Raw genomic sequence first — 23,641 nt, 5'->3', positions numbered from 1 at the left:
AGACATAAGTAACCTAAACCACTGCCATCTTACCCGTTGGGACTCACCATTCAACTGGAGTTGCTACACTGAAGGATTCTATGAACAAACTCTTACACGATGCAGGAAGCACCACATCAGATGGAACGAATACACAGCATCGTGGTACCCAAAAGGACTGGGGGACATGTAACAGTTCTAAGAGGTAGCACATCATCAAGAACAGATGTTATTAAAGAAAAAAGCCCACCGGTGGCAACTTACATTGTATTAATTGAAATGTTTCAACAAACTGATGCCATTCTGGAAGCGTTCACTGGGCCATGCCAAGAAATATGGAAGAACGCTACTGATCAAATGAAAGGAAAATATAGGTATTTATAGCCATTCCAAAGAAAGATGGCCAAACAGGATGCAGAAATCATCAAACAATACCACAGGCAAATAAAATGTTCCTAAAGATAATTGTAAACTGGTCACAGCAGTACATTGATGACAAGATGCAAAGAATTCAAGCTGCATTCAGAAGAGGAGGGAGACTAGAGGGCGTCACTGAAGACATCGGGTGGGTCTTCATTTAAAGTAGACAATGCCAGGAATGTTTCGTTGACTATTCAAAAGCATTGAACTGTGTGAACAATAAGAAACTTGGGTAGCATTGGGAAGAACGGGTATTCCAGAACACTTCATTCTGCTCATGTAGAATCTGTACATCGACCATTAAGCAGTTCTTTGAGCAGAGCAAAGTGATACTATAATAATTTTGATTTTTTAAAACATAGGCTTTAATGTAACTATTTCTTCATCTTAGTAAACCAACCCACTACCTTGGAGTGGATTCTGACTCATAGAGTGTCCAAGGCTGTAAATCTTCATGGAAACAGGGAGCCTCCTCTTTCACCCTCAGCTGGTAGGTTTGAACTGCCAACCTTTAGGTTAGCAGTCTAACACTAACCAGACAATAACATCCGGGCATACTAGTAACCTGTGAGTATTTGCTCAATAAAGATTAGACATTACTTTATAGAGAAATGACACAAAACACTTTCGACGTGTAGTTTAACTGTGTTTACCCATGCACTTCAGCACAGTTCAATAGTTAAAGGCCTCACCTTTCTACTTGACCTTGGAGGCACACCAAACATAATTGTAAAAGGTCTTATCTCCCCCTTTCCAGTCTACTCGTTTATGGGGCAACCCAACGAAACACTGGTACCTCCAGGACCAAATTGCGTGTGAAGCCCCCTTTCCCTACTGGAGCCTCTTGCTAGGCAGTCACATACAAGTGGCTGTCAGTGTTTGCATCCTGCTAACCGTCCGGCCTCTGAATCCTGCCCGAGTCACCAAATAAATAGCTACTAGGTCGTTTTCAAAGCACTGCCCCTGAACACACTGTTTTGCTCTGCAGCCTCACTGCCCTTAGGTGTAGCTATTGACTCCGGAGGCGGAACAGATTTCCAGCCACGCCTGGATGCCTCTAGGTCATTAGAAGAAAACTTTTCAAGGAAGATAAACAGCATACCTTTGAATAATCAGACTGTGTGTGCAAGGTGGGGGGAGGTTAAATGGCAGGGGGAAAGGGTGACTTTCTGAATTTAGCAGCTTTGCTTCCTATTAGGAACGTTTGCCACTGAAACGAGGTGGAAACCCTACGAGGCTCGCTCTCGCGCCTGCTTCCTGCTGTATTAATTAGTCTTCTCCCCGTCGCCAGAAGGGAGGCCCCATTACCAGAGCAACGCCAGGGCTTCGTCCAACACCAGAGGGCAAACAAAGGGGCTTTCCATATTGCAAACCTGGCACGAAAAATAACGTGGTGGGAGGATGGGGGCAGGGGTGGCCATGAGCGAAGGAGAGACAAAAGTATGATTGCAATTTTATATTGTTATGACTGGGGTGATGCACACTGCCCTTCGGACGGAGTCGTAAGAAATGTGCTCGCTTTCAATAATTCTTAAGGGGGAGACGTGATAGGCAAAAGGAAAAATACAACTCGGAAATGCCCAAGGGTTGGCTTTGCTGGGACTGGACCTTTGTGGGAGCAGGGAGTGTGCGCATACTTCGCAGCCCAGCGCCTTGCCTGCCAGGTAGGAGTGTGTGTGTATCTGTGTGTGTGTGTGTGTGTGTGTGTGTATGTGTGTGTCAGAGAGGATCTGTGTGTGTGTGTGTGTGTGTGTCAGAAAGGGTCTCTGTGTGTGCTTGTATGTGTGTTAGAGAGAGAGAGATATGGGTGTGGGGGTGGGTAGTTACCTCCTGGCTCTGGCCACTCACTGGCAGGAAGGCCTGGTTTCAGGTGGGGCATTTAAAAACAGGCAGTCCTGACTGAAGGCCAGGAGCTACATGTTTTTAGTTTTTTGTTTTTGTTTTGATTCGAATGGACCGGAAGGGAGGAAGTATCCCGAGTTTGCTTTCAGAGCAGTAAACAAAACATTGGCTGCCTGCCACGGAGGAGGACACTGAAATCAAGTGGAAGATCCTCGAAAGCTCAGCAAAGTGGCTGATGAAACCTCTTCTGGGTTCTGAATGAGGTCCCAGGGAACCAGCAGCTGGGGGTGGGGGGTGGGGGATAGCTTGAGATACTCTGAATATCCAGCCGGAGAGGCTCTGGGCCGTTCTAGCAGAACTGCCAACAGCCATAATCATTGCTGACATTCTTAATGACAGGAAGCATCACCCCACTGATTTGCACTTGTTTGAGGCTAAATATCTGGGAGCTTGATCCTATAGAGAGGTTTTATCTCTACTGTAAAGGCTGCTGGGCTTTCTTGATGGTAGGGCGTTCAGTTCAGTCCTCGGCACAGGCTTCCTTCCCCTCTTAGGTTACAATGTATAAGAGGAGTATAAATCTAACCTTACTAAAGAGTTTGCCATACACATTGTTGCTAGTTGTTGTCAAGGTGCCTAAGCTCTTGGCGGCCTCAGGCACAACAGAAGGACTGCAGCTGGATCCAGTGCCTGATCAGTTGCAGAAAGGACCATTTGGCTAATACAGTTTTCATTGTCTGATACTGGGAAATAGCTCCCCAAGCCTTTCCTTCTAGTCCATTTTAGTCTGGAAGCTCTACTGAAATCTGTTCAGCATCTTAACAAGTTGCCAACCACCGCTGACCCACGGGTAATGGCCAGACGTGAGGTCCCTTGTCCGGGAATCCAACCAACCCCTCTTGTAAAGAAGGTGAGAATTTTTACCACTGATCGACAAAGTTCCCTTACAAAAACAAGCACCCAGTTACTGCTCTTCCAGTGTCTTTATAAGGTAACTGAGCCTTGCTGCTGTTTCAGGGGAAAGAGTGTGAGGAAATCTGCCACACCCATCCCCACCCACCCAGGACCACACAGCTCTAAACCCAAAATCTCTTCTTACAAACTCATTGCCAACCCAGCTGTATTTCTGCATTCCTTAGCTTTGCCTATGATTGCTGGATGCTTGCGTGATGAATCATATAAAAACACAGTCTGAGAGGCATTGATTTTTCAAACCTTATCCTTGATTATGAGGACAAGCCAATCCCCTCTTCTCATCATGCCTAGTAAATGAATGTGCATTGTCATGTGAGGACTGTGATAGTCCAGCATGTGTGTTTTCCTGGTCATTTGGACAGTGTGGGCAGTTCTTACAGATGTCAGAGATGGCAACAACCAAGATGGCAGCATCTCCAATAACAAATTGCCATCTTGCTAGGTGATGAAAATATTCAGCATGGTACCTTTACATGACAGAGTGTGGTCACATTACGAAGTTAAACAGCTGAAACATGGTGCAGAGGATACATCTGCACTGAGACCTCCTTAGCCAGGGTCCTAGCTTATTTTTGCTGTGGATGTCATGGAAAGCCTTCTGGCTCATGAGACAGTGATTAGCTAACACCTGTGTTATCCTGCAGTGCCAGAGACAAGCAGGATCAAGGCAGAGCAAGAGGCACCAGGGGATTCGGAGATGAGCTTATCAGGCCCGCCCCCCTGCGCCACAACCGTGCTGGTTGACACCCTGGAAGCCTCCGCTCCTGCAAATCACCCTTTCACATGTCAGTATGAAGAACATCAATTGCACGGTGTCAGCTGTAGCTTCCGAGGCAGTTTGGGTCACTAAGGACACCAGGTGCTTTGTTGACACAGCAGAGCACCAACAGAAAGCAGGGTGCCACTCACGTGGGTGCTGCCAGTTCTTCACTTACAGCCACTGCTGGGCACACGGGGCATCACCCCTGTCACCCCCATTCCCCAGAAGACAGATGGTCTATCCATTACCCTGACCTCTTTCATGGAGCAAATCTGCACCTCAGAGAAAACCCCACGAATAAACAAGCAAACAAACAACCACCTTCAGTCTCCAGAAGTTTCTGTTGGCTCTTTTGTTTGAGGCTCTCCCCCTCTCCCTCTTCCGGCCCTTCTCTATATTAGATGGCAAGTGACAGCTCATAATCATTGCATCTAAGAGGCAATGCCTGGCACATTATTTTTTTATCACTGGTTTTCCTGCAAATAGGAATGGTAAATATTGAACTTTAAGAAGCAGAATAGCAGTGTAGGATCTGAGTTTAAGACCTCCTCACCTACCTCTCCCCCCCAAAAAAAATATGTCAACCCTGCTTCTGCTCCCAAGATCCTTGCATTTGTTGGTCACCAGAGTCTGGGTGCTTTTCCTCTGGTCATCCACGGAGCTGGCCTTATCAGGGCTCTGTCAACTATTATCTCCTCAGAGAACCTTCCCTAACCGCCGCCTCTGTATAAACCAGTGCCTGCCACCCAGCCCTGCTCCAGCCCTCTCTAATCTCATTCCCCCCTTGTATGTCTCCATCCATGTTTGTATTCGCTTGCTTGTCTAATACCTGCCTGCCTCCCACTCTTAAAAGGGAGTTTCTTCAAAGCTGTCCCTTAAATTGTCTTGACCACCATATCTCTAACGCTTAGAAAATACCAGGTGCAGAGATATGGAAGAGACATCCCTGAAGGGATGAATGGCGGAAAAAGAAAAGGTTCTCCGGGATATGCGTTGCAACTACAGAAGCATATGCTGCGATGTGCTTGGTAGTTTACCTGGAGGGAACCCTTCACAGTCGGACAGGCTACATCCAGGTTTTCCAGGTTCTTCTTCCTGGTGGGAAAGGCGGCATGAATTCCCTTCCAGTCATAGGGATCCTGGTAATGGTTCTCTGCTAAGCCAAGCCCCCTGTTCCTTCAGGCAGGTGAGTGAGGAGCCAGAATGGAGAATGTCTCACAAGAATTAAGGTTCACAAGGACTGTTAATAATTTTAAATGTGTACACTTCTTCCTGAGAAAGGCTAAGTGATCTTTTAACATGTGATTATGAAATCTTACAGATTTATTAACATGCATGCGTCTTATTCCCTGTTGCATAAGTCAGAGAAAGCACTTGGTCAAGCTAAACAATTCCTCCACTCTGTTCAATGTTTTTAAACTCATTCATCAGTACTTTGCTTTTGGGGCTACTGCTCAATCCAGTCCAAAATCACGCTAATTTAAAATTCTTGACAGAAAAGATCTGATAAGAGGTGTGTTGCGAAGTCAAACGTCATCAAACCAGTTGTTTTTTTAAAGTCAAATGCAAACATTTGATGTTTCAAAGGTTATTTCTGTTTGCTAACCACCACTGTCTCCATCATCCATAGATTTAGAACCTAATTGCATTTCGGGGTGGAATGCACCAGAGGAAGTCGATTTCTCATTTTCCCTGTTTTGGATCATGTGTCTAAAGTTCAGCCTGTCTGTGGAAGACTCGTGTAGTCATTACTAATTATGTGCACTAGACGTTTCTGCCTAGGGGAGGAGTCAAACCTGTCAATCAAGCCTCAGCCTGATGACAACCCTTTGATGTCGATGTCGAAGGCCTTTTATACCACAGCAAGGAGACTGAAGACCTTTCTTTCTCTGCCCTCTACCTTCCTGCCTGCCTTGAAGGGTTGCCTCAGGAGGGCCACAGCTCTCTGACCCTGCTGGCTGTAGTAACCCTGCCACGTTTCCACCAACCGTGGAAACCAGTGGCCGCTGGGCTCTTGGGTGCTATTAATTCTGTCAGAAACCATCGTACCCAGAGGAGGATTTGCAAGGTGGTACATCTCCACAGAACCAGACTGCCGCATTTTTCTTCTGAGGACTGATTAGTGGGTTTGAATCACCAACCTTTCAGTTGGCAGATGAGCGCTTAACCACTGCACCACCGGTGCTCCTCTTTGGACGTAGAGTAGTGCTTTGAATCTGGCTTCTCGCGTATTAGCTGTATGACTGGAAACCAGGTGTGTAATCTCCCTTGACATCTGTTTTCTCAGTAATATTTAGCCAAAAAGGGGGTCGCGAATGTGAGAGAGAGCGTATCTAAATGTCTTAACACAGTTGCCAAACAGTGTTGGTAGCAGAGTTTGGGTAATTATTCAAGGGACAAGTTAATCTCTTCAGTTAAGGAGCTTCCAGAAACATGCCTAAGCCAATACCAGAGTCAAATGTCCAAGTTGTGCTACACGAATGGTGATCAGAGTGTTTGGGAATGCAGATAAGTGAATAACTAGTTTTGCCTCTCAAAGAAGCTCACCGTCATTGAGTTGATTCTGATTCCCAGCGAGCTCTGAGGACAGAAGGGAACCGCCCCTTGTGAGTTCCTGAGACATAACCCTTCATGGGAGTAGAAAGCCGCCTCTTTCTCCCCAAGGAGCACTGTTGGTTTCAAATGGCTTGACTTGGGCTTAACAGTGCCCTACAGGACCCACTGCATGCGCCCCAGGGTTCAAAGGAAAGGGTGTCCTCTTGTCTTTAGAGATGTGCTCTCAATATTGCTGATTTTTTTCTGGGAGATTTCTCCTCTGCTTCCTTTAAAGTTAGATAGAGCCATCTCGCTTCAGCTTTGGAGGATGGAAAATGAACAGAAGTAGCATGTCTAAGCAGAATTATTTTTTAATTGTTTATTTTATTACAAAGCATTGGCATTCGCAATGTTGCAGCAAAAAAATAAATGGTACTAAAATATAAATGCATGTGTGGCAAGATTGATAAATGATGCATACACAAAAGTAAGTTCTCTTTTCCTTGAAAGCAGTCAGACAGAAAGCTTTTTACCCCCCTTTTTCTTCATCAAAACCATCCTGCCTCGTTAGCATTCATTAGCTGTTGCTCCCCTGATCATGTAGCAGGTGTGTGTGGGGGGCGGGGGCAGGGAAGAGGCCAAGGCCGCAGTCACAAACTAGTATTTGGTTACTGCAATGTGGATTTCTCCTATTCTGGTGGTAAGTTCCCCATCCTGAGGAAGTGGTGATAGCCCCAAAGTTTGATGCGGCTTAAAGGCAAGAGAGTGGCCACTGGCAAGGTCGCTGAGGGTCGATAGTCAGTTAACTCCTTGAATTCTGGTGCGCCGCTCTCCATCAAATGCTAAGTCTGGCAAATTCGGCACAATTCCCAGGGCATCCAAAATCGTGCACTTGTACATGGAGTAGGTACCACGACCTCTAAGTGGAAAACGTAAGCATCAGTGGGCAGTTGGCCATGCTTCCTTCTCACTGCCGCGGTGGTCACGGAAGCAAATGCCAGCGCCGCCCGCAGCCGGGGTCTCTGATAACTGTAACAAGCTAAGTCGCCCTGGTGCCTCCCCCGTGGCTAACGTGCACTGGGCATGCTATTGTGAGTAAGAAATAAACTTCAATCGTGTGAAGGTTCTCAGAGGAAGGGGTTGTTGATTACTGTGGGATTACCTATCACGCCTAAGAGCATTGGACTCTACTTGTCTTATTGACGGGGTACACATTTTTAGAGCAGGAAGGTGAGTTCCTTATTTTGTGGACAGGACATCTTGTGACCTGGGAAATAAAATTCCTGAAACGTTTAGTATAACTGTGGGCCACAGTAGGGCCCTGAGATAGAGAGGGAGAAATGGAGACTGGCTCTGTATAGAGGGGCCAGACTTTATAGGGCATCTTTGGACAAGGCAGAGGGTTTAGACTTGATCTTGTGGTGGGAATTAAATGGCAATGTGACACAATCATGTTTTGTGTTTCTTTTCCCATGACGCAGGCACTGAAAACTGCGTTGGGAGAAAATTAAAATGAGGGGAAAGGCTGTTCAGGGAGGCTGGCACGGACATATTGACCATACTTCAGGGAAGAGGTGTCGACGGCCTTCCTCCTACAAAGTAGTGACCATGTGAGTATCTTAGTTTATTATGCCAACCTGGCTGATAAACACATGTAGGGGTTAATTGAGGGGCGGAGGGATAAATGGCTCAGCGAGCCTCGCTTTTCGCTTTTCGAGTTCTCTGGTCTCTTGCTTTGTGATGGTCGCCCCAGGGTGCAGCTGCCTTAGCAGTTCCCTGCTTCAGCTGGCAAGGCTCATTTCCTGCAAGACATCCCCGAGGAGAAGCCACATGGACCTACCCTGTTTCAACCCTGGGTGCTGGAGCACACGTGTGGAGCCCCCTGCCAGTGCTGAGATGCTGACACGTTCACTGACTTGGCTTTCCTCCTGCAGTCGGCATCATCGTGTGTGTTTTGTGAGATGGAGGACTTTGTGGATTGGTGTTGGACATATGGGTTAATAGGTTAATGTTGGACTTGTGGGTTTGGGCAGCACTGGGTTGGGATGTTTTCTTGATGCACACTTAACCTTTATATAAAACTCTCTCTTATACATGTTTCTGCGGATTTGTTTCTCTAAATTACCCAGACTGACACACCATGGGAATAAAGGAATGTGGTAAGATTCAAGAGACAGACACCTGATGAGGGAGCACCCGCTCATTTCTTTGGGAGTCTAAGTCAGGAACCTGGCATTTAAAGTAATTAAAGTGTGGCACAGTAAGACTGTTGGCCCAAGCAGCATGGTGGTTTGGGGAAATAGAGAAATAATGTGATTCCCCATTGATGCTAACATGAGGAAGTCTTCACCACTCCTAGACTTGATGAGTAAAGAAAAAATAGCAACTACTGAACCCCCTAGCCTTCCAGGAGTGGACCGTCCAACAGAGGGTGCTGTTTAGGATGCAGCCATGCAGCCCAATGACAGTGTCCCAGAATGGATGAGCTGGGGAGGTGGTGGGGCATGGAGAGGGGAAAAGGGGAGGGTACTTAAGCTTCTCTATCTTCCATGACTGGTCAGTGCCTTTTAGTAGTTGAACTCAATGGGAAGTCAGATAGTAAGGAAAATTATAATGTCATTGATATTGGGCAACCTTCTGGGGTAAAAAGTATAGAAAGTGGATCTTGAGAGGGCAAATACAAGACATCTAGAACAATTTTCCATCCGATGGGTGAACAGGCTTGACCATTCATAGCAAAGTTAACCTCAATTTTGATCTTGAAGGAATGGCTGAAGAGTGATATTGCTAGCATCATATGAAAAACATAAAGAACAGATATTTTTGCGGAAAGAGGAGAAACTGAGGAGAGTATGAACAAAGTGAGGCTTGTGAGCGTCCTTGCAGAATGTGCACTGCATCACTGACCAGGAAGGACTTCAGCCCGAGAGACTGGTTTGTATAAAGGTGTAGATGTAGCACTCTCGTGGGTGTATTGATAGAGCTGAATTCATGAGGATGCGTGTTCTCCTCTAGAGAGAAAGGGATCATGAGAGAGTATAGAACACTGAAAATGGACATGTAGACAACACTGAATGTGACCCACACCTGGTATCTTTTGACTTAAGCCTAAACCTTGAGTCACCAAACCTGACTGATTACTCATCAATAAAGGAACATTTCTTGAGCCACTTCAATCCTTATCTAGATGAAGATACAATCAGAGTTTTTTATGAGCTATTGTTTAGAGGACATCCAAGAAAGCTACTGCTACAGTGATTCTGCACAGTCATGCCCCACCTCACCCACCCCCCAGACCCACCCCCACCCAAGTCCTTCGAAGTCCAGCTTGATAAGGCAAGTCTGATGAAACTTGTCTGTGATGGATCATCCTTCTGTTATTTCAAATGCTGGAGGCATAACTAACAGCTTTGCCACAACGTGCAAACTACCACAGTAGAACACCCTCAGAGACAGTAGGAGATAAAAGGAGAGAGATGTGGGCAGAGCGAGGAGACATGAATATGAGAAAGGAGTCAGGAGTGCAGCTCGACATTTGGATCCCAGGATCCTGTGCTGAGAACCTCCTAGACCCAGGAGACAAAGTGAGAGAGTACTATAACAGGGAGGACGAGAGGCAGTGAGAAGGTGTGGCCAGAGAATCATCGTGGCGGCAGCAGACAGGGCAGTGGACTTCCTACCCCTCAGAGTAGTTCAAACATCTGGATGCCTTCATATGGAGGTCGTCGTACCAAGGACGAAAAGAGAAAACAAAAAGGAAACGATGTCAGAAGAGACTCTGAAACTTGCTCTTAAATGTAGTCATGTGAATAGAAGAAGTGATTCGTTTTAAATGATGAACTGAAGATTCCCAAGGGCTGCTTAAGACTTCCACTGAAGTAAACTGGGTGAGAGCAGAAAACCATGAAGAAGTGTTGGCTAACCATCTTGAAAACCTAAAAGAACAACTTTGTAGGAGCACACGACCTGCTTAAATGAACACAGGCTACAATAGAAAGTGTAAGCTGAACCACAGAATAGAAGAATATTTAACATGCCACAAATTTTTTTAAATTCCCATTATAAAATGTTCTGGCTCAGACAACTTCACTTGTGAATTCTATAAAGAATTCAGAGACAAGCTGACACAAACTCTACTCAAGCTATTCCAGATGAATAGAAAAGACCGGAACACTCCTGAATTCATTTTATGAAGTGAACATGACCTTGATACTAAAGGAAGGCAAACGCATCACTGAAAAAGAAAGTTACAGACTGATATTCCTCATGACCACAGACACAAAAATTTCAACACACTCTCAGCCAATGTAATCAAACAGCAAACCTCTCAAAACCACAGAAAGAAACAAAACAACCATGTTGGATGCATACTAGGCATGCAAGACTAATTCAACCGCAGTGAAAACAGTCAGCATAATTCACTACCACGTAAATATAACACAGGAAAAGAGTCACATGATCATAGCAATTGATGCAGAAACGACATCTGAAAAAATCTACCATTTCATCCTGATGAAAAGCACACCGTAAAAGAGGAAGAGTAATGGATGACATTTACCAATCCAAGGACCAAGGAAAACTCATTTTTAGATAACATTGTCTTATATGTGGAAACCCCAATGACTCAACAAGAAAGTTACTGCAATTAATAGGAAGATTTAGCACATTGGCAATATTCAACTTCAACACACTAAACTCAGTGGGATTCCATTACACTAGCAGAGAGCTCTGAAAGAGAAATCAGACAAACCATTCACAAAATCCACCCAAAGGAATCAATATACCCAAAGATACAAAAGAGCTATGCAAAGAAAACCACATAACATTACAAGAAACTCAAACAAACCTATATAAATGGAAGAAAATGCATACTCATGGATAAGAAGTCCTAACATTGTGAAAATACTAATACTATCCAAAGTAATCTACACATATAATGCCATTTCAATCCAGACTCCAGGAGGATGCTTTAAACCAGCGGTTCTCAACCTGTGGGTCGTGACCCCTTTGGGAGTCAAACGACCCTTTCACAGGGGTTGCCTGATTCATAACAGTAGCAAAATGACAGCCATGAAGTAGCAATGAAAATAATGTTCTGGTTGGGGGATTCACCACAATATGAGGAACTGTATGAAAGGGTCACAGCATGAGGAAGATGGAAAAAATGAGTTGCCAACTTTATGTGGGAAAGGGAAGACACCAGATAAGTCAAACACTACTAAAATAGAAGATCAGAGTAGAAGAGCTGACATCCTTCCAATATTAAAAACCACTCTACAGCTACTGATCTGGTACTGGTCTGGTCCAACAAACAGACAACATTGTCTGGTACTAGGAGAACTCAATGAAATGGTGATCTAAAAGATGTTGAGATTACCCAATCATATCATTATAATATCACATGAATTTTGTTGAAGATCATTCAATGACAGTCGAAGTCATACATTTGCAGGCAGCTGCCAGAAATTCACGCCAGATTCAGAAGAGGATGTGACCCTAAGGATATCATTGCTGACATCGGATGAATCTTGGCTGATAGCACAGCAGAAACACACAATAGTCCTTGTTCCTTGAGGCTTCCTAAACCCCCCCCCCTCTCCCCACTATCATGACCCCAGTCCTGCCTTTCACTTTGGGCTCCCTCAACATGAATCATAAAGCTAGACTCTTGCCAAGGGTTTTGGTTCAAATAGGTCCACCAATGTACCTTCTGTCTGCCAGTGGTGGCTTGTGTGTTGCAATGATGCTGAAGAGGTGTCAGTAGAGCTTCTAGATTCAGGTGACTAGGAAAAAATCCTGGAAATCTATGTTTGAAATGTCAAAACCATCAGTGAAAACCATCCGGATTACAAAAGTCTGATCTGCAACTGCTAAGGAGGGTGTAGAATGTGTCGCAGACTGGGTTACCCTGAGCCTGGGGCTCATTTGATAGCAGCTCACAACAGTAGACCACGGTCAGGGTGGATCTCAGATCCTGATCTTTTCTGGGACATTCTTAGAATAGTACACACTATTTTAGAATACATGTTAACCTCTAAGTAAACGAAGTCATTCTATAATCCTTAGAGATTCTGTGCCCTCCACGATCCCCATGGTGCTGTTCCCAGGGGCATTTATTTTCTTAAGGGCAATGCCAAGCAGTTCTACTTGTATAATCGTCAGAGATGCCAGGACAACACACAAGATCAGGATGTATAGCCCTTCAAGCTGCTCCTTGCCCAACTCCGGGAGTGCCACTCTCACGAGCAACAAAGTAAATGCTCCTTAGTACCAAGCTCTGAGATAGGATGACCCTGGCAAGGGAGGGTTTGTTGTGTGTGTAAGAACTAGCTAACTCTTCTCCCATGACGTCAAAGAGAAACAGCTGCAATGTCTTAGTTCTTAAGGCTTCCAGTAAATGAGACTCATGATTCTTTCGTAGTCGGTGTTGGTATTTAACAACCTTTACTATTAGTCCTTCATTATTATTAAATTGATTCATTCATAGTCGGTGTTGGTATTGACAACCTTTATGATTATTCCTATGGAAAGGGATTATTTAGCATTGTATTTTGTCCTTTCCCTGGCGATGCTGTCCTTTGAAAAGGTCAGCTGACCCATATGTTTCTAAGAATAGCTTCTAGTGTCATTGGACAAGATATTAAATTACACTTGAGATTTCTCTTTTCTAGTTTCTGTAGTTCAAGCCTTTCATGCCTTTTCAAAGGTCAGGTTTTCTGATCAGCTTCCAATACTGAGTGACATGCAATACCAAAAACACGTATGAAGAATATAGTGGTCGAATTAGTTGCAGGGCCTTGAAAATAAATGATTATGTGTTTGATCATGATAAACTGATCGTTTTCTTCTACCTGTTGTTGTGACCGGTTGTCATAAAGCCAAGTCTAACTCACGGGGATCCTGCATGTGCGGAATAGAATTGCTCCACGGGACTTTCAATGCTGGACGTGATCTAAAGCATATTTCATAGCAGGCTTATCTTCTAGGCGTATTTGAACCACCAGTCTTTCATCACACTGGAGCCACCCACTATCTGTTTAATTGTGGTTGTGAGGGAGGGGTCTTTGAGTCCATCCCTGCCGACTCATAGCAGCCAGCCGGAGATACAGCAGAATAAAACGCTGCCCTTCCCCACCCTCTTCACCACTGCTGTGTTTGAGTCCATTGTCGCAGCCCCTGTATCCACCATCTTCCTGGAGGTCCTCGTTTTCATGAACTCCACCTTAGCAAGCGTGGTGTTCTTTCCCAGAGACTTGTCGGAAAACGGAAGCAAACATGAGAACATGTCCAAAATACATGAGATGAGGCCTCACCAGTCTCCTCCTGTACTTGTCCTTGGTATAATTGTTTGTTCTGCTGGCGTCCATGGTGCTTTTGATATTCTTCGCCAACACCGTAATTCAAATGAATCAAGCCTATTAGGAATCCTGTGTTCAAAAACCACTGTCAACGTGGTAAATGTTCACCCCTGTAAGGAGATAATGCATTTATGGTAAAATTGTATCTAGAAAGGGTATTGGTCACATTTTCATTCTATGCTGCTGTTAGCAGTCACTGTTAACTGCCAACGGATTATAACCACCCCTTCTTAGGCCTTGTGCCTAGCTCTTAGCTTTTGTTCAGCTACCTGACAGCCAGGTGCTTCAAGCAACACTGCGTCCCTTAGAGTGTTACTCATCCATCATATTCTAAGTGCTTCCTGTAAGAGGGAGCGTGTGATTCAGTCCTGGCCAGCGAGAGCGAGGCGATAGGGTGGTGGTTCTGCAATCCTTTGTATCACTCAAAAAACAAAACAAAAACAAAACAAAACAGGTCCCCAAGAAAGAGGGACTGACTTCCTTGGTGACCATTGTGGGAGAATATGCTGTTTGGCCGCCATCTACTAACATGAGGGGACAAGTCTGAGAGACATGGGCTCCAGGGGAAAGCATAGCAGGAAGATAAGATCCAGGGTCTTTGCTGATGTCACTTAACACCTGAATTAACCCACACCTGAACTTCTCTTGATACCAGGCAATACACTTCTTTACTGTTAGTGGCTTTCAGCGCTTCAGACCAACAGCTTGAGACCATCACTGGAGACCTTGTGAGAAATACACATTCTCAGGCTGACCCTAGACCAACTAAAGAAAAGAGGTTGCGATGGGTAGGGACCAGTAATCTATTGTAACAAGCCCCGCAGATGATTTGATGCACCTGCAAGTTTGAGACCCACTGAATTTGGTTTTCTATTACTTGCAGTGAAATGTATTCTAATGAATTCAGCTACCTTATTGCATTTTAGGTAGCTTTTCTGGGGGGAAATCTATCAATCAATATGATGTTTTATGACAATCCCGTCCAGTAATTAGCAATGTCATAGACGGAAAGCTCCAAAGAGAGTGGAACACATTGTGCATTTTATACATTCTCTAGTGAGAGTTTGCGAAAAGAATCCAGTAGCTTTCTCGTGATAGATTTCTTTTTAATTAGAACTTTTAAAGGTGATTCTCCTCTCAGCCAATCTAGGATTCATTCAGCTTGCCATCTACCAGCTTGTGGTCTTCCTGCCTCATCTTCCTGCTTCATCAGCTACTCCAGCTACAGGAGTCAGGGGAAGCCTTCAGCTTATGCTCAGACTTGAACCAGACTGCACTTTTCCAACTGTCTAAGCCACTCCTTGATATAAATTTCTTTCTATATACATACAGAATGGATGCATTTGAACTTAGTGCTGGTGAAGAATAGTAAACGCATCATGGATTGCCAAAATAACAAATCGGTTTTGGAGTATGGCCAAAATGCTCCTGAGGAGTAAGGATGGTGAGACTTTGTCTCACATACGTTCGATGACATGTTATCTGGAGAGACCATTCCCTGGAGAAGGGCATCATGCTTGGTAAAGTAAACAAAAAAGAGGAAGAGCCTAGATAAGATGTATTGACATAGTGGCTGCAACAATGAGCTTGAACTTAAAGAATTGTGCCAACGGTGCAGGCAAGCATGGTACTTTGTTCGGTTTGATCCAGAGTCACGATGAATCAAAACTGATTCGATGGCCCCCAAATAGCAACGTACACATACAATCAGCACTGGATTTGCTTCTGTCCGGACCCCAGCCTAACACAATCTCATAGAGTTGGTTATTCGGAGGAGCATAGTCTCCCGGTTTTTGCTCTTTGACCATATATTATTTGGAAGAAAGCCTCAGAGCGCGAGTTCAGCTTCCAATTAGGTTTTTGTCAGAATTCCTTTCGTCTTTCTGACCAGGAAATTTGCCCCACCCACATCCCCTATTCTTGGTACTTACTGATTACCAACCACTGTCTCGCTCTTCTGATCGCAGGCTAGAAGAGGTTGTGGTTCATGTGCACCATTAGTCCACTGGACTAATTGCTTCTTTGAGCCTTTGGTTTTCTTTATTCTCCTTCGCTACAGGAAAGAGACCAATTCTTGTTTGTAGATGGTCACTCACAAGCTTTCAAGACCCCAGATAATACTCACCAGACCAGGAGATATAGAGCATTATTTTATAAATCGTTTTGTCAATTAAGCTAGATGTCCCTCTGGGCTATAATTTTTAGTCTTCCTGTTCAGTAGTTCAGGCAATGCCTAAGTAGTTTCAATAACTGTGCCTCCTATATGCACTGCTATGAATTCAAAGTGTGTCTATAGAAATGTCCGTCACTGTGGCTGCATGTGTTTGTGGATGTACTCCCACACAGCCTCTCTCATCAATTGAGTATACCTATCCACCTATGTATTTCCTCAAAAAATGATTGTTGATTATTGCTGCTAGTGCAGGTCTGCGTAAGTTACTGCATTGATCAAATTTGCCCTTTATCCTTGCATACCTCTCCATGTCTTCCTTTGCCTTGTTCTTATTGTTTTGCTCTCCCCCATCTTGTAAATGCCCCTTTCTTTCATTATAACCAATGTTTGTGTACTGCCTAGTTGAGTTTTTTTCCTTCCTCCCTGTTCAGTTCTTGGTAACCATGATTTTTTATTTTCTGTAAAAAGCGTATTCTTGGCTTTTTATAATAGTAGTCTTGCACAGTATTTGTTCTTTTGTGACTGATTTACTTCATTCAGCATCCTTACACTTTCTCAGTCACTGAGTCAATTCCAACTCATAGTGACTCTATAGGACAAGGTAGGACTGCCCCTGTGGGTTTCTGAGACTGTAACTCTTTATGGGAGTAGAAAGCCTCATCTTTCTCGCTAAGTCACTAGTGATTGGGTGTTAGCTGCCCATTATGCAACCCCTCCAGCACCAGGGCTCCTTCATTTAGCATGTCTTCTATAGCCATCCCTATTGTGAAATGTTTCTTGGATGCCTCCTTAGTCTTTATCACTGCTTATCCTTGTAGGTTAGGAGCCCTGGTGGTACAGTGGCTATGTGTTGGGCTGCAATCCTCATGGTCTGCAGTTCAAAACCACCAGCAGCTCCACTGGGCTTTCTACTCCTATAAACAGTTACAGTTTCAGAAGCCCACAAGGGATCAGATGAGCTAGCATTGACTGGATGACCGTGAAATCAGTGTAGGCATGTTCCACTGTTCACCCGCTCATCCACTCTTGGTCATTGTCAATGATGCTGTGTTGAGCTTGGGTCTGTATACTTAGATCACGCCCCTTTTTCTTTAGAATACATACCTATGAGTGGAATTTGTGGGCCATATGGCATTTCCATCTCTAGCTTGGTAAGGGTGCACCATGCTACTTCCCAGTGATTTCCTAGTTTCACGCACAGTGGATGAGAGTTCCAACCTCTCCACAGACTAACCAGTATTCCTTAATTTACTAGCACCCTTATTGTAGGGGTAAGGTGGCGCATTATCGCAGTTTTGATTTGCATCGAATGGTTAATTACCATGAGCATTTCTTCGTGTACTTGCTCTAGTCTGTCACAAAGATCAAACTCACTGTCACGGAGTCCTTTCTAACTCATAGTAACCCTGCAGTACTGGGTCCAACTGCCCCTGCGGGTTCCTGAGATACTAACTGGGAAGGACCGAGTGGTTTCCAACTGCTGCCTTTGTGGTTAGGAGGTGAAAGCTTAGCCTACTACACCCCAGAGCTCCTTTATTGTGTCACAGAGGACCACTCTAACTCAGTGGTTCTCAACCCTCTCTGGGGGTCGAACGTCCCTTTCACAGGGGTTGCCCAGTTTGTAACAGTAGCAAAATTAGTATGAAGTAGCAATGAAAATAATTTATGTTTGGGAGCGGGGGGTGTCACAACATGAGGAATTGTATCCAAGAAATCAACATTAGGAAGGTTGAGAACCACTGCACTAAGTAGAAATGGGCACCACAGCATCTAACACCAAAGTTATTGTGGAGTCAGTGGGTTATGCAAATGGGTAACTCTACCAACAGAAGGGTTGGAAGCTGCAATGCTCCCAGAGACACCTCAGAAGAAAGCTCTGGTAATCTTTCCAGAAATCAGCTCTTGAGTAGCCTATGGAGCACAGTTCTTCTCAGACACAAATGGTGCCACCCGGAGATGGCCCTGACACACACACACACACACACGCACACACACACACACACTCTTTGCTATGATCTGGTTGGGAGTTAGTGTTCTTAAAGCACTTAGACTAGCAACCAGCGCATATTTTGCGTAATGCTTTCTTTTCCCATATTATTAAATTATCTGAAGTTCCCTGATTTTTAAAAATATTTTCTGGTTTCTGGAAAATCAAAAAATGTCAAAAAGTAATATTAGGAGTCTAAAGTGGCTTTCTATGAAACACAGAATTCACACAGAAAAATATCCTCAAAGCTTTATTCATTTCATAAATAATGTATTTTATTTTATTGCATATGGCTATTAAGGAGAGCATCCATGATCAATACAGACTAAATACAATGCACTATTCTAGTCCCATTTATTCTTGTCTCCAGCAGCGTCACATTTACCCTATATACAGCGTGTACATTGGAAGACAGAGCAAGATAAGTTAAGTCTCTTGTCATATCACAATAGCGAGAAATATATTTAACATCTTGATATTCAGAAACAATACGTACCCCAAAAGAAAACACTGTTTAATAACTGTTAAAGTTTATATAGCAAAAAATATTTTAAATTTAAGGTAAGTCAGGCAAAATGTACAAAGACCCAATATACATTGTGTAGTTTTAGCAAACATAACATTTATACATTTTGGTTCCATTCTGTAAACTAAATTAGAACTGTAAATATTGCATATGCCTTTTTTGAAATGTACAGGATAGAGGAAAATTTAGTATACTTTGCTTTGCTTGCTTAAGTCGCAGTATGAACATGAGCCATCCGTACTGTGGCATGGCTGCTCTAAGTGCACAGGGCTACGTACAGGTGAGTCCACAGGCTGTATTCAACAGGGTGCAGATCCATCTTGTGGTACCTGGGCAGCTACAGAGAAAATACCACCCAGCCATTCCTATTCCCAAAATCAGGGTAAAAAGAAAACAAACAAACAAAACAAGACAAAATCAAACAAGCCACTTTAGGACATTTTATACATTTCAATAAAGTATATTTTACATAGAAATTGACCTTCAAACTAACATTGTATGGTCTATGCACTGCTGTGATGTGTAATTTCAGAAAACTAAAACCTTAAAAATGTCCAGGGGGATTACTTTACATTCAACTTTGTCTTGTAATACAATCCTCTGTTCTAAAAGTTCAGCATGTAAGCAGGAAGACTTTTGCATTGCCATTAAATATATATTTAAGACATTGAATTTTGGGGGGTCTTCCTCTAAAAACCTCATTTTATTAATGCATTAATCTATAGTGATATATATCTATATATTTATATATATATATATTTCTCCATAGTATGGATTTTTTTTCCTCCAGGTTAAAAAAAAAACAACCAACAAAAGGGGAAAAAGGACTCTCACACCTCTGATGAATTAGTGTAACATCTATCTGACTATCAGAGAGACAGGCACTGGGGATGCACCCATGGGAGGAAACTATCTACAACTCTCCAATCAGATGTGTCCGGGAGCAGCAGGAGGACAGAACACTGCTGGTCTCGTTCAGCAGTTCTCGGTGACATCTGTGATAACCGCCACAACACTGGCATTTTCAGAATACTGAAAACATAAACAAGGTAGCCCTGTCGGGAATTTTTTTGACGAGTGACATGTACTGCAAGACAGTTTTTCTTCTTCTTTTTCCAGGGGTACCACCGGCGCCTGGAATGCCTCTTTCACAAGTGTCATTATCAGCGGTTGCGTCTTTTTCTCTTTTCCTTCTTCTTCTCCCTTTTGTTCTGTTATTCAGGGCAGCCTTGTTGGCTGGCAAGATTGAATTACATTAAGGACAATAAATACATTTTTAAAAAATCTGCCAACCTATGACCACCCTTACATCGCTAGCATGCCTGTGTGAATTTTTGGTTAAAGAAATGCAAGCTCAAGATTAAGGGTAGCCGAGAAATTTGAGCTTGTAAGTAAGATAAAGGCTTTTGCAATTTTAAGTACCTACATAAACATCGACAGAGAGCAGATTAAACGAGTCTGTTAAAGGTAAAAAGAGATACTCACACCCTGCCCAAGCCCCATCCCTCCCCCCCACCCCACAACCCAATACAGTTGATGATTTTCAAAAGTAGGTTGTGTCAGTTAATGTAAGTATTATTTATTAATCCATCTTCAAAGTCTGACCCCAAATTTCATTTCCGTTTAGAAATGTCAGTCCCACACTGGGCTCTGTCTGTGAGTAAACACTGCGGGTTACCTGGATTGAAGTCCAACAAGCAGCTGTCTACGTGAACCAGTTCAGTAAGGCCGAAGACCACACTCAGACACACTCGCAGAGAGACAGACAGGAAGACCTGCTGCACCCCAACCATACAAATCCGGCTTTATCTTGAACTGAGGTAGGACTGTGGAGGTTTAGAGTGTATGCCAGTAAATACCAGATTTTACCACTTGAATGGGTTTTCATAGTGTCTCCTAGCATGCTGAAGAATAATTTTGCTTGGCCAAAATGAAAGGTTAAAAACAAACATGATACTGGCCACAATTTGAAGCCAATGAAAATATCCAATTTTCTTGAGAATAACTTCTTCAGCTAGCGTTGTTTCTTTCTTACAAAACAAAACAGAACAAAAAACCCCACAATAACAGCAGCACAACGATGATGCCAAATTTAGGGAACAAGTAAGTGAGGCAGGTGTTCTTCCCTTATGTTGATTCTTGCGTCTAATACCGTCCGTAAGTGTTTCACAACTTAGTAACTGCTCAGATCCAACAGTGAATTTTAAGCAGCTTCATATTAGGGGTGGGGGGGTGGAGAAGGTTGAACATCTTTTCATCTGATGTGTGAGGTCATGGTGAGAAAGCCAGATAGATCTTCACTCTAAAAAAAAGTAAAGAAGAGACACGGTCAGTACAGTGATTGCCACGAGCACAGAGCCAGCTTTCTGAGTGAGAAAAAGCGGTCTCCCTGCACTCGCCTCTACATTCCAAGTCACTGTCACCGAGCGATCCACGGAGACCCAAACATGGACTCCTCTCATTTTCCAGACCCAAGCGCAATGTGGAAACTCCGATTCAGTTTTGCTGAAACCAGGGCTCTCAGGGTTTACAGTGGGGTCTGTACAGTAAGGGCCATCATTTCAATGTAACAAAAACGCTTCCCATGTGTTTCTGTGCACCAGAGAGAGAGGCCTGAATTCTCCTTTCTTTCTTGAGCCTTCACGTCAGCTCCCCACATGCACCGTGGGGTTCATAAAAGGTACCCCCTTCCTCACCGGACTGGTGGAGGACGAGAAAGAGCATGAGAAGTGTTTATAAACCCTACTTATGATACAGATATTTATCCAATTAAGAACATGAGACAAGTACTTTGGTCTCCAGGACACTCTTCCAATTGGATCATCTATTCCTTAAAATGACCTACGTGTCAAAAGCTCCTTTCGTTGGTCCATAATTACCTCTCCTCAATAGAAAAGGGTTCTTTTTTTCTACCCCGACTTTCATATATTCCCGTTGAAGTCACTTGCTCTTGCTCTGAGCTCAGTGGGGAGATGAAGTGAGTGTACTTAACCAGATCTGATTGCCTCCTCCCTTCCAGGTTGAAGGGATCAAACTTCTTGAACCTTTCCTCAATTTCCAACATCTTAAGTAAATGTCTACTTGATACAGTCCTTCTTTAAAGGGCAGACCAGATTTGAAACAATTTGGTATTTAATAACATATCGGGTGTTTTTGGGTTTGTTTTTAAAGCTTCTTGGCCTTTTACCTAAACCACCATGCTGTTCATTTCCATCATTCACAATCATGGCCATTCGGTCACACATGGACACTGCTGGCCCTTGCCTATCCACGCGAGCTAAGTTTCCTTCTATGCAGTTGTCATAACACACATTCCATTTCTAAATACTTCTCTCAAGTCATTTAAAATCCCCATCCTTCAGCCTTACCACACTTTCTGACTTACTATTCTTTTGTGAACCTAATCCCCTTCTCTAGATGCTGAGCACAGCGGACCGAATCCAGTGGAGATAGACATTGTTTAACGGATCCTAAATGAACGCTGAGCGCGAGTATCGGACAATGGCTCTCGAACACCACTCTAAGTTCCGATCCTTGATCATCAACTTGAGCTGTTGCAGCAGGTAGCCCAAATTATGAACGCTTATATGGATAACGTTTGTCAAAGTGCAAGGTAAATATTCTATCTTTTCACGTCTTGTAAAAGTTCCCACACTGTTAGATTTTGAGGCAATGTTATCTTATTATTTCTTTACAAGCCCGCATTCCTTTAAACATTTAACAGGTAAACAATGTTTTGTAAACAGACTATAATAGCTGAAAATGGGGCAACACATTTTCTTGTGGGGAAGGATATGTTGTGTCTCCCGGCTATTTGTTTATTAGCCCTGTTATTTTTCTGTACCACAGAAAGCAGCGAGAACCTAATTGGTTGGCATCTCTTAAAAAGTAAGCATTTGTTAAAAACCAAGGAGATGCGCATTTCATCCTCAAATGAGTTTGTATGTTGCAATGCAGGTCCTGCCTTTTGTGAGACAAATCCCACTGGTCCCCACAGGGTAAACAATCAAAGGCTTTCCACTCCCTTCAAGATTGCCATTCTGGCAAACCTGGATAGGGGCAGTTTACTCTGTCCTGTGGGGTCGCAATGAGACACCATTGACTCCGGAGCAGTGAGTTTTATGGATTCTCTTATAGAAAAGATTTCCAATCACAGGTTGTTTTACTGTTACACGAACAATTAGCTAAATCAGCTCCTGTTAACGCTATGGTTTTTAAACTTAAAATCATGGTCGTGTGAATGAGTGTGTGTGTGTGGGGGGGCGGTTTACGGCTGAAAATTTTAGTTTTAACACTTGCAAATCCATGGGGCCAATGAAACTTAGACTCTGTTTTTTTTCAGAATGCAGAAACGCAACTGTTCCTTAGCGATCCGTGAGCTGTGAGTTGAACGGGCCAGTTATTTCTGAAAAAGTATGAAACCCGGAGGAAAACCTTCCGTCCTCAGCTTCAGTATTGGGGAACGAGAGAGCTGGTAAAAGGCAAAGCAATCCTTCAGTTATTGTCATTTCAGTGTTTTGTTTTGGTTTTGGAATTCTACTCTGCTGCCGAGTCGAGGCCCAGGAGACACAGGTGCTTAGGAGACAGACATTCAGCCAGAGGGAAACCACAGGACAGCTCGTTTAATCACCAGGGAGGAGTGAACGGTGTACAGGTACCCCTCCCTCTCTTCTCAAAGGTGCTCTGTACACCACTTTGCTTTTCTGGTAGACCTAGAGAAGTAGTACCTATTTCTGCCAGCTGAAAGAAATCAAAAGAGGGTTTTTGCTTTGACCAGAAAAACAAGGTACAAAGTGAGCCAGATGTCCACCTAATTGGCAGCGAGCCTTCAAGAGGCAGCACCACCCTCCAGGAGACAAGCGTGGCGGGGGCGTCAAGCCCCTTCCAGGGTGCACTTGACACGAAGGCCCCAGAGCCTTGAATTCTACCCATGAACACTCGGTTACTGTGGCTGTATTTTAGGGAGTCTGGGACACTCGGAAAATCCCACCTAAACCAACGAACGGTAAATCGCTTCTTCCCTTTAAGGCATGTGACCTCAGCTGGCGAAGGGACAAGGACTCCTAGCAGGCTCTACTTTCAGACA

At 43.8% G+C, this 23,641-nt stretch overlaps 1 protein-coding gene across 2 annotated transcripts in view; it reads right to left on the bottom strand.

The window, feature by feature from the left end:
- Positions 1-18,275: 18,275 nt before the first annotated feature.
- IRS2 (insulin receptor substrate 2) overlaps positions 18,276-23,641 on the bottom strand; it is a 33,334-nt gene continuing 27,968 nt past the window's right edge. For both annotated transcript variants that reach the window (XM_075563431.1, XM_075563430.1), the window contains one exon: positions 18,276-20,857. In XM_075563431.1, the coding sequence (XP_075419546.1) occupies positions 20,853-20,857 (5 nt within the window). In that variant the 3' untranslated portion in view covers positions 18,276-20,852. The remainder of the gene's footprint in view (positions 20,858-23,641) is intronic.

This window comes from Tenrec ecaudatus, chromosome 11 (genome assembly GCF_050624435.1).
Source record: "Tenrec ecaudatus isolate mTenEca1 chromosome 11, mTenEca1.hap1, whole genome shotgun sequence".
NCBI classification, from domain to species: domain Eukaryota; kingdom Metazoa; phylum Chordata; class Mammalia; order Afrosoricida; family Tenrecidae; genus Tenrec; species Tenrec ecaudatus.
This window is presented reverse-complemented; position numbering and strand designations above follow the sequence as displayed.